The sequence below is a fragment of the Aphanomyces astaci genome (genome assembly GCF_000520075.1).
Source record: "Aphanomyces astaci strain APO3 unplaced genomic scaffold supercont1.1, whole genome shotgun sequence".
Taxonomy (NCBI): Eukaryota; Oomycota; class Saprolegniomycetes; order Saprolegniales; family Verrucalvaceae; genus Aphanomyces; species Aphanomyces astaci.
The window spans coordinates 330,214-342,848 of record NW_009798264.1 but is presented as its reverse complement, the minus strand read 5'-3'; the positions used below and the strand labels follow the sequence as shown (position 1 = coordinate 342,848).

Below are 12,635 nucleotides of genomic sequence, written 5' to 3'. Positions count from 1 at the left end.
CGATTTCTTTTACTGCCGGTAAAAAAATACACGGCAATTTCAGCTTGCGTCCCGTGCTTTTTTTGGTGGTGCTCGGCTGGCTATGGGACGTGAGAATGGCCAAATTCAGAGGTTACGAAATAAAAATACACGACCAATGTATGGCACTGGTCACGTGAATAAAAATATACAATAAAACACGCGCCGCTGGGACTATTTTTGTTGGTCTCCTTTCACTCACTCCCCAGAAACCCAGACCACAAGGATGAGCGCGCCGCAAGGACAGACGAAGGAGGAGGAGCAAGTGGAGCTCTTCAAGATGAAGAAGCTCATCAAGAGCCTTCAGAATGCCCGAGGGTACGTCTATTAGATCCATAGAGTTCATGACATGATGGTCGCTTGGTGTCATGTAGGAACGGGACTAGCATGATCTCGCTCGTGATCCCGCCAAAGGACCAAATTTCCCGCGTCGCCAAGATGTTGTCGGACGAATACGGCACGGCGTCGAACATCAAGTCCCGCGTGAACCGTTTGTCGGTGCTTGGCGCCATCACGTCGACCCAGCAACGCCTCAAGTTGTACACCAAGTGTCCTCCGAACGGACTCGTCATGTATTGCGGCACGTGCATGACCGAAGACGGCAAGGAAAAGCGTCTCAACTTTGACTTTGAGCCGTTCAAGCCGATCAACACGTCGTTGTACATGTGCGACAACAAATTTCACACGGAAGCATTGGGCGAGCTGTTGCAAGACAACGACCGGTTCGGGTTTATCATCATGGACGGTAACGGCGCGTTGTACGGCACGGTGGCCGGGAACTCGCGCGAGATCCTGCACAAGTTCAGCGTGGACTTGCCCAAGAAGCACGGGCGTGGTGGTCAGTCCGCCATGCGTTTCGGGCGCATTCGGTTGGAGAAGCGACAGCACTACGTGCGCAAGGTAGCGGAGACCGCGACGCTGATGTTTATCACCAACGACCGCCCGAACGTGACCAACATCGTGCTGGCGGGGTCGGCCGATTTCAAGAACGAGCTGAACCAGAGCGACATTTTCGACAAGCGGCTGCAAGAGATCGTGGTCAAGATCGTGGACGTGTCGTACGGGGGCGAGAACGGGTTCAACCAGGCGATCGAACTGGCGGCAGACACGCTGTCCAACGTCAAGTTTGTGCAGGAGAAGAAGCTCATCTGCAAGTACATGGAGGAGATTGCGATGGACTCGGGCAAGTACTGCTTTGGGGTGACGGACACGTGGAAAGCGCTCGAGCTGGGCGCGGTGGAGACGCTCATCTTGTGGGAGGACCTGCCGCACCACCGCATCACGATGCGCAACAACCAGACCGGCGTCGAAGTGCACAAGGTGCTCAGTCCGCCAGAGGAGAAGGTCGCCGCCAACTTTGTGGACGCCGAGACGGGCGAGACGCTCGAGGTGCTGGAGAAGGAGCCGCTCGTCGAGTGGTTTGCGAACAACTACAAGCAGTTTGGGACCACGCTTGAGTTTGTCACGGCGCGGTCCCAGGAAGGGTCGCAGTTCTGCCAAGGATTCGGCGGCATCGGCGGCATCCTGCGATGGCAGGTGGACTTTATGGAGCTCGAGTACAATGGCGAAAGCGACGACGACTTTGACGATGACGACTTTATCTAAGCAACCGCCTGTTTGTCTCGACGATCGATTTGGACGGCGGCGCGTCCATGATGGATGGGTCGAGATAATATAAAGAGGTTTATGGAACGAAATTGTGAATGAATGATGCTCTTGGGTATAGGAAATCCTAGTAGTACTAGCACAATCCACGCTTTCGAACAGGTTCCACTATGTAGTAGTACTAATAGTAGCCCTACCGTGGTACTATTAATAGTAACTTTAATAACTAATAGTAGTAGTAGTGTACTACACTCTGTACCACTCTCCAGTACACTACTATTAATAGTACACTACTAGTAGTAATACTAGTAACTGTATACCGAGTCTTTGGAGTACAGTATGGTGGTAAGTACTAATAGTAGTACTATGGTGGTATGTTGGTCGCATATCGGATACAGCACAGGCGACTTTCCCGACGACAATTGGATCGGCCATGTCAAATGTGACAGTGGGTACGTCCGATGATCATGACGAACGACATCCTCACTCACATGATGTAGCACCCCCCGTGTTCCACTTGGAATTCCATTACAAGGAAATTGACACGATGCTGGCCGTCGGGTATGCGGTCGCGACATTCATGGGCCTGTGGGCGCTGTGTGCCCACCTCAACAACGTTGCGTCGCGAGACGTCGCGACGACGGGATTCTACCTGCTCATGAGCCTTGCCTCCCTTGTCCGCGGTGCATGGTTCTCCACTCCGTTCAGTATCCACGTTTCGGGGTATGTCCCCCAGCGGCTGCATATCTTTGACGACGGCTGGACGATGCTGTTCCTGTCCGAGGTGGCAGAGATGTTCGGCACCTTTTTTCTCTACTCGATATTCATCCTCATGGTCGTGTTCTGGGCCGACATCCTTCGACGGTACGATTGACCCTCCCTCCATCAACCAACCCACCTATTCCATTCTCACCGCATCAACTGTCCAGAGCGTTTGAGCCCCATGCGTACGCAGAGTCACATCCGATGCGCGTGTTCCTGTCGCTCTTGGTATTTCTCTTCCTCTACGTGTCCACAGGCTTTGCGCTGTTCGCCCTCGACCGCATCGATTCGCTCCTCTTGCTCATGTACAACGACATCGCCGTCGCCCTGCTGTCCACTGTGTGCGCCATATTTGTCGGCATCTACTGCTGCCGCATGCGCACGGTCCTCATTGCGTTCTTCGAAGTGAGTCAGATCGAAACCACAGGGCGTATCCAAACAGTCACGCGCACCGGTATCCTCTGCGCCACATTTCTCATGGCGAATGCTTGCTTTGCCACGGCCATGGGGTACCACATGTATCAGCTCTTGACCGTCGGGTCGCCCCCGCTTCGTGCGTCCAACGACTCCATGTCGTGGTGGCTGCTCCTCATGACCAAGCACTTGGTCGAGATCTTCGTCCTGTACGCGCTCCTCTTCCTCCTCTGCGGCGCCACGGCAGGCGACAATGACTCCAAGTCGTCCCAAAGTGACATCCGCCGCCAATACGACACCATTCCGGACGGACCCCAGTTGTCCCCGTTGTCCGATGCCTCCATCATGGCCACCAGACGCCCGTCCTCGCAACGCCAGTTTCGCCTAGAGCAGCCTCCGTCGAATCCCCCGTCGTCGTCCCGTCACCATCCTTAGTATGATGAGTATGAGTCGCGCATTCATTTTAGCGTCCCACGATGAAATCTTCAAACCTCTGTCAAGCAAGCTAACGTAGAAAACCAATTTAAGGTCACTTTTTCCGAGACGCTGAACGAAGCTCAGCATGGATGCATCAGATTGTCAAATTCCGAAAAGTGCTGGATGAGGCCAAAGCGGAGTAGATTCGTTGGACATTCAAATAATCGTGTTTTAACGTCTAATTTGACACGCATAAATAGAATTTTCGAAGCAAATGTACTCCAAACGTGAGAACCAGTGAATGATGCATACTTTTATCTTAATGTTTGTATACCCATTTGCATATTTTTTGTGTAGTTAGGTTATGTAATTTCAGAAGTTTATGTTTTGTTTCTCAAAACTGTATAATTACAGTTTTTCGAAAGAGCTCTATTAATATACAGTTTTGAGAAACAAAACAAGTCACGTGCCAAAATTCAATTCGTGTATTAGATTAAGGCAGTATTTTGACTACATTTGATTGGCTGATTCAAGTGCACCATTAACAGTAAATGGCCTTAAATTGGTAGCTGTAAAGTCCAACTGCTGGGGGTGAAACGCATTTTTGCATATTTTTTGGCGGTTAGCTAACTCGTGTGCGCTGAAATAAGTAGGACTTTGACGTTGCAGTACTACTATGTACTGTAGTACTACTACGTAGTACTTAGTAACGTACTACGTACTAGTAGTAACTAGTAGTAACTACTCATCGTACTACTGTACTAATTGTCTTATCAATATTGACAGTGAATATTGTACGAGGACTACAATACATAGTACTACCGATAGTTGGTGTTATTGTTAAGGAGTCGCGTCCGTCAAGTCTTCGTTCAGGTTGACACCTAGCACCTTGGCAACTTGGATCATGTCCTTGTCGCCGCGCCCGCTGACGTTGATCACGAGCACTTTGCCTGGTCCGAGTTGCTTGGCCAACTTGACGCCGTAGTGGATCGCATGCGACGACTCGAGCGCGGGAATGATGCCTTCGATGCGGCATAGCAGCTTAAACCCGTCCAGCGCCTGCGCGTCCGTCACGCTCACGTACGTGGCGCGCCCAGAGTCCTTCAAGAACGCATGTTCGGGCCCGACGCCGGCGTAATCCAAGCCCGCCGACACGCTGTGCGTTTCAATCACCTGGCCGGCCGCGTCCTGCATCACGTATGTCTTGGTGCCATGGAGGACGCCGATGCGGCCGCCCACGAGGGTCGACGAGTGGCGACCCGTTTCGACGCCGTCGCCGCCGGCTTCGACGCCGTAAATGTCCACCGCATTGTCCTGGATGAACGGATGGAACATGCCGATGGCGTTGCTGCCGCCGCCCACGCATGCGACAATGGCATCCGGGAGACGGCCAATCTCTTCTTCCAGCTACGAAATGGACGAAAAATGCAAGCAGTTTTAGCATCACGAGAAGATGGAGGGGACCATATGGCCGTGTATATACTGTACAGTACCTGCGCCTTGATCTCCTTGCCAATGATCGCTTGAAAGTCGCGCACGATCGTGGGAAACGGATGCGGTCCGATCGCAGACCCAATGATGTAATGCGTGGTCTCGACGTTTGTCACCCAGTCACGAAGGGCTTCGTTCACCGCGTCCTTGAGCGTTTGTGACCCCGACTTCACGGCAACGACCTTTGCACCGAGCATCTTCATGCGGAAGACGTTGAGGGATTGACGCTACACATACGAGGGTTAGCACGGACAACAACATGACGACATAGGTTTCAAGCACGTATGGTACCTGCGTGTCTTCGTAGCCCATGTACACGGTGCAATCCATACCCATCAAGGCACATGCAGTAGCAGTTGCCACGCCGTGCTGCCCCGCGCCTGTTTCAGCGATGATGCGATTTTTCCCGAGACGCTTGGCAAGCACTGCTTGGCCCAACGCGTTGTTAATTTTGTGGGCGCCAGTGTGTGCAAGGTCTTCCCGCTTGAGGTAGATGTCGGCGCCGCCAGCATGCTCGGTCAAGCGGCGTGCAAAGTAGAGCGGGGTCGGGCGGCCAATGTAGTCTCGGCCTAACTGCTCCAATTCCAACCGGAAGGACGGGTCTTGCGTGGCTTTGACGTACTCGTCGATGAGTTGATGGTGGGCTTCGATCAACGTTTCAGCCACAAAGCACCCGCCAAACTTGCCAAAGTACGCCGGCAGTTCGTCCTTGCTTTGATAGACAGGGGGCGCGTTGGATACCTTCAGGTACGGCGCTTGTGTGGACGACGAATCGGCGCTACTGCTCATGGTGGGTTGAGTCGATTGAATTTCAAAAATGACGACTTTTTTGCGAGGGCCTGGTTATCCGGAATTTCGGATAAAACAACTTTAGTTCAATATGGCGATTTCAGGGAAGAATCTTATGGGGCGATTTCTTCACAGTCGAACGTCCATGGCTTCAGTCTTGTTGTGGGTCGAGACTGACCAGCGTTTTGATGGGATGACGAGGATTAACAGCATGGGACCTCTGTGCAAGCACACTAAGATGGCTCGGACCTGCCTAGCACACAGATGTACAGAGGGCACGAGGGCTGAAGACGTGGTTTCTGAAACTACTTGCTTTTTCGAGGATTATTGGCTGCCACATGAGTGCAACTTACTACTATTAATAATATTTCACTTTTTCGTACGGGACAAATAAATAACTTCTTCCAGAGAAATATCATACTAACGTTACTACTTAGTATAAATATTAATAGTATTAATACAACATTACTCGAGTTATTCGATGTATTTTGAACCAATATGTGAGATGCAAATACAGTAAGCGACTTCTTCCGATAATGTTATCGTCAGGAGGAAAAATAACTTCCGTGTACATCACAATATATATAATTTTAAAGAAAGATTGTTTATTCGGAACCCCTGTGCAAGAAGGTAAGGTAATGTTATGCTGAATAAGATTAGTGTAAAGCCACTGACTGGTACGGTCATGGTGGCCCTTTACAGATGCAAGGACGACCCTGGGTCGTCCTCCACGTGAGGCTCGGTGTCGCTGATTGTGTCGTTGGTTGTGGTGAGGTGGACGGGTGTGCAAGGCTTCCCTACAACACCTCGACATCAAGCTTGTCCGAGAGCGTCCCATTCTATTTGGGAATTGCAGGAACGACCGAAGGGGGTTCCACGGTGTCAGTTGTGGGGGCTGGTGTGACAGTTGTGGGGGCTGGTGTGATAGTTGTGGGTTGAACTGTAGTGGTGATCGGCTCCGGAGTGTCAGTTGTGGGGGCTGGTGTGACATTTGTGGGTGTTGGGGCGACGGCAGGAGTGGGCTCCGACGTATGCGAAGTGGTGACGTTGGTCGTAGTGTTCGGCTGAGCAGAGATCTTGGCGAATGTGGATGTCTCGTGAAGGTCGGCAGTGGGGGTAGCATTTCCAGTAGAATTTATGACTTTCATTGAGTCATATCCCTTCGGAACTGTCGGAGCTGGGATGGGGAGTTCCAAGTTGGTCGTTGTGGTTGCAGGTGATGCAGTGGTCGTAGGGGTAGAAGTTGTCGTCGAGGGAGAAGATGTGGTCACTGGTAGTGTGGCCTTGGTGATGACGTCGGGGGTTACGGAAGGCGATGCTTGAGTGGGTTGGTCGGTTGTGAATGTTCCGTTCGGGTGCGGCGCGAGGCTGAGTGCATCGCTAGAGTTCAAGGATACAGCCGCGGTTGCATTGGTTTCATTTGACAACGACGCCGAACCGACGGATTGCTTGTTGAGCAGCTGTAGAATGTCGTCTTTGAAGAAAAACACACCAAACGTGACTGCCCCAGCAAACAAGAGCACGCCGACGACGGCAAATGCGCGGGATACGAAGCGGCTTCCCGAGTATTTTACTCTCTTGTCTTCCTTGGAGGGATCGTTCTTGCCGTCACCAATGAGATCTGCGTCGCTCTTGCTCGAACTCTTGGTGGAATCCAACGCGACATCGTCGACCCTTGACTCCAAGTCGGCATCGATGTCAGCGGTGTTCTTGTCCTTGTCGTCCAACAGCCCCTCGTTCTCCAGTGGATTCTTTCGTAGCGCCACGGGGGTCATGGCTGGACCAGTGCTAAATGCCGCTGGTGTGTCGAGAACCTGAGGTCGCATCATGGTGTGTGGGGTGATTGATTCTTGTGTGCAGGTGAGTTCAGCATGGGTGCTGGACAATCTCATGCAGGTCGTAGGAAACTCTACTTTACGCGTGTAAATCCCACTCGATAATATTTAAATAGTTATTGAAAAGATTGGAGCAAAACCTATGGCAATAAGTAAACAATATTGTACTTCGAAGTACTACGTACTAACTATTTACCTAAAAACACTGGAATGAGTTAAACGAATTGGGACTTTCGTGTATTTCCCACTTGGATGTACCCAAACTACGGACAGGCCACACCCATCAAAAAATAGGGGGGCACCCAAGAAAAGCCAACCACAGATGAGGGGGGGGGGTACTTGAAAACGGCTTCAATCGAAATATATAAATGCACCAATCACATGCGACCAATCGAATGGTGATGTTGGTAGCGTCAATTCATATTCGCACTCGTAGCATCATGTCGACGATTTTGAACTCGATCGTGGCAGCGCACGCAAAGACCCCTGGCAATCAATGGGAGTACTTTGAGTTCAGCGTGAAGCTAACTATGGCTCGATGGACTGCCTTGCGTATGGCCATGGAAGGCGAATGGGGTGGAGGAGACATGCGTCGCAAATTCGAGATTTTGCTAGACGACGTGTTGAACTGGTTCAAGTACCAAAAGTCCGTCGAGTACGACGACTTGGCCGCAGGCATTGAAGAGTACATTGAAAGCGAGTTTGCGCTTGTGTGCGAAGACGACAGCGTGGATGAAGTCGCCAAGTTGTTGCTCACGTTGGCTGCTGAATGCAAGCAAGGCGACTTTTCGCGCGTCCGAGCGCTGGAGGAACAGTTCCAAACGTCGACGTTTGCAATCGATCTGAAGAAGGCCAAGCTTCGGGAAGAACAGGCATTGCTTCGACGAGCGGAGCAACAAGACGAGAACCAAGACATGGACACTGCGGACGAACCCCTCGTGGACGACGATGGCTTCCAAACCGTGCGCCGGTCGACGCGCAAGAAGACCCAGCCCAAGTTCTTTGACCCACAAGTGGAGTTTCCCGGTGCCAACTAAGCATTGTGTACTGTTAATTTACCTTATTGCCCCATCACTTTGGACGCGGTGTTCCAATGCTATGAAGGTCCTTCCTGTTGGGTAATTTAACCTAAAGCGTACATTGTGTACTTGTATTACAATGCGTATGTACGTTACAAGCATAATTAGATACTTATGTAGATTTACGTACATTGTGGAACGTACGTACAGTACGAATGTACGGATATCTGCCTTCCATTTGGCTGGTGGAAACGCCTTGCCTCCATCCAAGTACAAGTGTACACGTTGACTTCCGCATCATCATGTCGCTCCTTCGCGCGTTCCAAGCCTTGCGCGTAAGTGCTCCATCCACGGGGGTCATCGCCCGTCATTTCTCTGCGGCCGCTGCGACGCTTCCTGCCAACCTTCACTTGGCCCCAGAGAAGCCCGTGCGAGAACTTCGCGTGGTCACGCGCGAACCCGTTGTGTTCGACAGCAATGGCAACATCCAAGCCAAGGTGTTGTCCTTCACGGATGGCTCGGTCATTGACACGTTGACCCTCAGTCGCAAGTAAGCACGGCGCCACGTATGATCAACTCGTTTGACATGGTTCTCGTGTAGTGTGTTCGGGTCCCCCGTGCGCAAGGACATCTTGCATCGTGTGGTAAAGTGGCAGTTGGCTAACCGCCGTTCCGGCAACCACAAGACAAAGACTCGGTCGGAAGTCAGTGGGTCCACGAAGAAGGCGTGGAAGCAAAAGGGCAGCGGTCGTGCCCGTGTGGGCAACATCCGGTGCGTCCGCCGCTTTGACTTGCTTGGCGACGCATCAAACATGACCGACTCATATGTCTGTTCGTTTTAGTCCTCCGCAATGGCGAGGGGGGTACCGCGCTCATGGCCCCGTGGTCCGCGATCACTCGTACAGCCTGCCTAAGAAAGGTAAGTTTAGCGAAAGCAAATGTATATGGATGGGGTCGACTGTAACCTTTTGTGTTTGTAGTGCGTGCGATGGGTTTGCGTGTGGCATTGTCCACGAAGTTGGCGGAAGGCAAGCTCGCGATCGTTCGCGACTTGAACGCCGAGGTATATATGTATACATATCACGATTGTTGTTCATGTTTGAGAGATGGAACAAGATGAGATGGACATATGTTTCGATGCGTAGACGGAAAAGACCAAGTCGATGAAGCAGTTGCTGGCCACCAAGGGCTGGGACCATGCGTTGTTTGTGGACGGCGAAGAAGCCGTGCGCAACTTTGTGCTGGCCACGCGCAACCTCCCCACGGTGGACATCATCCGCCAGCAAAACATCAACGTGTACGCGATCTTGCACAAGGACGTGCTCGTGTTGTCCGAGAAGACCGTCAAGTACTTGGAAGAACGCTTGGCCGTGGAATAGATTTAGATAATACCACGACCCTCAAACAAATCCTACTGTGCGCTAGCGTTATGTCCCCTGGAAGTTGCAGCGCAGACGCAATATGCAAAGTAGCTGGCTGGCTTGCCTGGTGGTTGGTGCTGGTAGTTCATGCTACTATAAAGTCAGCAACACTCCACGAAGGGATGGCTTCGTCATATGGATTTGTGATGGACAGACTTTCCTACTTCCTCCGTTCCGCAAAACACGATATCTCAGGCCAATAATCCCAAAATCGAACTAAATTTCGACCACAGATAGCCAATCAAAAGACGATTCTGAAGCTATTTTCAGATTTTTTTTATTGTTTCTTGTCGCTTCGCAAGCACCTGGCAGGACCCAGTGCTCAAGTCAGGAAATTTTCTAACATACGCCACACAGTCATTTTTCATTCAATCGTGCTCAAATCAAGCGCAAACGACTCGCGGCGCTGCGTAGATATTGCTAGAGCCCATCAGAATTGGAATCCCACAACTGGGCGCGGCATACTTAAGAAATTCAGCCACGACCAAGTTGGTATTTGGTGAGGGGAAGTCATACCATCCTCGTGTTGTACCGATTGATGCATAGTTAGCAGGTGCTGCAATACGAGAGTGTGGTTAGATACTCTAGACGCCTTGGTAGATGATGCCGCGAGAGTACTAGTGCACGTAATGCGTCCCTAGACCGCAGCGCCTGCTCGGCCAGGGCCTTGAGTCAGCAGGGCATGCTGAGGCCTGCTGCTTGCTTAACCTGCTTAGGAGGGCATGCAAGTCGTTGACATCAGCCGCTTGCACGACTTGCTGGTTCAAATCCCTGGCCGAGCAGGCCCTAAGGCCCTACGGTCTAGGGATGCATCGGTTGCTCCACCAGCCCGATCGCTGTCATGTCCGTCATGGATGCCTTCATTACATTTTACGTTTGTATGTGGACTGGTGGCCAAGTCAGCACATGATGAACCTTCTCGTCGTAAAATCAAGTTTGTGAATAAAAATACACTTTTTGACGGTAGAGCCCATACAAACATTAAGATAAAAATGCAGGGAAAACCAATGTCTCCAGTTTTACGGAATAGAGGAAGTAGCATGGTAGTTCTGCAGTGTGGGTGAGTTGGTGCTGCTCCTACTGTAGTCACAAAAAAAACCGGATGTATCCGGATAATTTGAGATTGACGATTTGAATTTCAACCAATCTACAACAGACATCATCAGGATGATGCCGAAGCGAGGAGCACCGACAAAGTCGAGGCAGCCGCCGCGGCCGTCCGCCGCCAAGGCTTCGTCCCATCAAAAGTACCGACCGCAATGGAACGAGTACTTGACGGATTCATCAACGTACCAGTTGAACCAAGACCAAAAGCTTCAAAAACGGATCCAAATGCTCACCAAGATCCCGACCGAGGTTTCGGCGCCGAGGCAGCCCTTGGCTCCGCCCACGAAAGCGAAGCTCCACAACAACGTCCAAATGCCGTCACGCAAGCCAGCCGTTCCCCGCGCGAACGTTGCCCCTCTTCCACTAGCCTCCCAGGACAAGAGGAGCCTTCCGCGTGTGAATTTTGACGACGAACTGCGAGCGTTTGCGAGGGAGTCTACTAGTTCTGTCGCTGCGGCCGAGACACAAAAGCAACACCTTCAGAAAGAACTCGACCGCATGGACGTCATGCTGGCGTCGTTGGAATTACAAGCGGATGAAATCAGCGGGGTCATGGAACCCCGAAGTCTTGAGGCTCCCACAAGCAGCCCCGACAGCAACCCCGACAACAATTCCACCGTCGACATGACCGACACCACCTTCCACCATCACGAGGACAACGATCAAGATGATAGTGTACTTGCCACGCCGTCCCCCACCGTCGCACCGACATCTCCCATTGACCACGATGTGGTGGACCTTCTGCACCAGGTATGTACACGCCCGTTGGCACCTTGTTGTTGTAGGTATAATCATACTTTTCCGTACAGTTTTCCGTCCAACTCCACGAGGAGCGGCAAGCGCGGGAAAGCCAAGACGCGATCATTCGTCAACTCCAACATGTACGTCGCCATGGCCAGTTCTGTATCGAGATTAACCAGGTGGCGCGATAGACGTTGCAGGACGTGATGCAGTCGCATGCGCATCTTCGAGATGACTTTAACCGGGCGGTCAAGCACATTGTAAAGCTCAAAGCCGTCGTAGTGAACCTCCGCCACACTGTCCACGATGTTGAAGACATGATGGCGGCCGCTTCCGTGCCTTCTCCTGGTTCGTTGGAACACTACCATCATCATCCAGACATGGCAAGGGACGTGACCGTTGTGGATAACCCGACGACGCATGTACTATCTCCTCAACAGACGACGACAACTCCTCCATCACACAAGCTGGCTTGTGCAGTCCATGAGGCCGACGGAAAGCGCGGGCAGCCAAACAGCTCGGCGTTAGCCCCCAACAACAACCAAGACACAAACGACTTTCCACCTGGAGTTATTGTTCCTTCCACTGAAGTCGGTGGTGGCAGGGCAGCCGAGTCGACGACGTCCACTGCACATACACGGCATGTTGGGTTTCATTCTCGAGCCAAATGGACCAGCGGCCAACATGCAGCAGACGCAGTCTTCATTGACGACGTACGTACGGGGTCCTAGGAATTGCATGCGGCTGCAATGTACTTATGATCTCGTTGTTGCCCTTCCAGGAGCAGCCGCAAGAGCAAAGGCCGATGATGCCCTCACGACACACGGACGACGTGCGGCGACGAGAGTCCGTGTCGATACGACATGCCATGCGCACGTAGTAGTAGTACTACGTACTTAAGTAGTAGTACTATTATAGTATTAATAGTAATTGATAAGGACAGTCTGTACAGTATGTGTATGATGAATGTGCTTCAAATTTCCCAATTTTGCTCGATTTGTTAAACCGTTCACAAA

At 51.7% G+C, this 12,635-nt stretch overlaps 7 protein-coding genes across 7 annotated transcripts; 6 read left to right on the top strand and 1 right to left on the bottom strand.

Moving 5' to 3' along the window:
- The first annotated feature begins 126 nt into the window (after positions 1-126).
- H257_00121 (peptide chain release factor 1, archaeal and eukaryotic forms) lies at positions 127-1,741 on the top strand. The gene is made up of 2 exons (XM_009822652.1): positions 127-336; positions 393-1,741. Exons 1-2 carry the CDS (start codon positions 245-247, stop codon positions 1,621-1,623), a joined length of 1,323 nt encoding a protein of 440 aa, XP_009820954.1. The 5' UTR covers positions 127-244; the 3' UTR covers positions 1,624-1,741.
- Positions 1,742-2,012: 271 nt separating this feature from the next.
- On the top strand, positions 2,013-3,464 carry H257_00120 (hypothetical protein). Its single transcript, XM_009822651.1, has 3 exons — positions 2,013-2,075; positions 2,124-2,487; positions 2,553-3,464. The coding sequence occupies exons 1-3, from the start codon at positions 2,057-2,059 to the stop codon at positions 3,232-3,234; spliced, it is 1,065 nt and encodes a 354-aa protein (XP_009820953.1). The 5' UTR covers positions 2,013-2,056; the 3' UTR covers positions 3,235-3,464.
- A 523-nt stretch (positions 3,465-3,987) lies between these two features.
- Positions 3,988-5,512, bottom strand: H257_00119 (tryptophan synthase, beta subunit). Its single transcript, XM_009822650.1, has 3 exons — positions 4,999-5,512; positions 4,710-4,934; positions 3,988-4,623 (listed from the first exon to the last, which is right to left on the bottom strand). Exons 1-3 carry the CDS (start codon positions 5,494-5,496, stop codon positions 4,057-4,059), a joined length of 1,290 nt encoding a protein of 429 aa, XP_009820952.1. The 5' UTR covers positions 5,497-5,512; the 3' UTR covers positions 3,988-4,056.
- Positions 5,513-6,462: 950 nt separating this feature from the next.
- Positions 6,463-7,388, top strand: H257_00118 (hypothetical protein). Its single transcript, XM_009822649.1, has one exon. It carries the CDS (start codon positions 6,964-6,966, stop codon positions 7,312-7,314), a length of 351 nt encoding a protein of 116 aa, XP_009820951.1. The 5' UTR covers positions 6,463-6,963; the 3' UTR covers positions 7,315-7,388.
- Positions 7,389-7,757: 369 nt separating this feature from the next.
- On the top strand, positions 7,758-8,465 carry H257_00117 (hypothetical protein). Its single transcript, XM_009822648.1, has one exon. It carries the CDS (start codon positions 7,772-7,774, stop codon positions 8,366-8,368), a length of 597 nt encoding a protein of 198 aa, XP_009820950.1. The 5' UTR covers positions 7,758-7,771; the 3' UTR covers positions 8,369-8,465.
- A 130-nt stretch (positions 8,466-8,595) lies between these two features.
- Positions 8,596-9,782, top strand: H257_00116 (50S ribosomal protein L4). Its single transcript, XM_009822647.1, has 5 exons — positions 8,596-8,900; positions 8,952-9,122; positions 9,193-9,269; positions 9,331-9,413; positions 9,496-9,782. Exons 1-5 carry the CDS (start codon positions 8,653-8,655, stop codon positions 9,727-9,729), a joined length of 813 nt encoding a protein of 270 aa, XP_009820949.1. The 5' UTR covers positions 8,596-8,652; the 3' UTR covers positions 9,730-9,782.
- Positions 9,783-10,934: 1,152 nt separating this feature from the next.
- On the top strand, positions 10,935-12,571 carry H257_00115 (hypothetical protein). The gene is made up of 4 exons (XM_009822646.1): positions 10,935-11,628; positions 11,688-11,759; positions 11,811-12,332; positions 12,401-12,571. Exons 1-4 carry the CDS (start codon positions 10,939-10,941, stop codon positions 12,497-12,499), a joined length of 1,383 nt encoding a protein of 460 aa, XP_009820948.1. The 5' UTR covers positions 10,935-10,938; the 3' UTR covers positions 12,500-12,571.
- Positions 12,572-12,635: the final 64 nt, after the last annotated feature.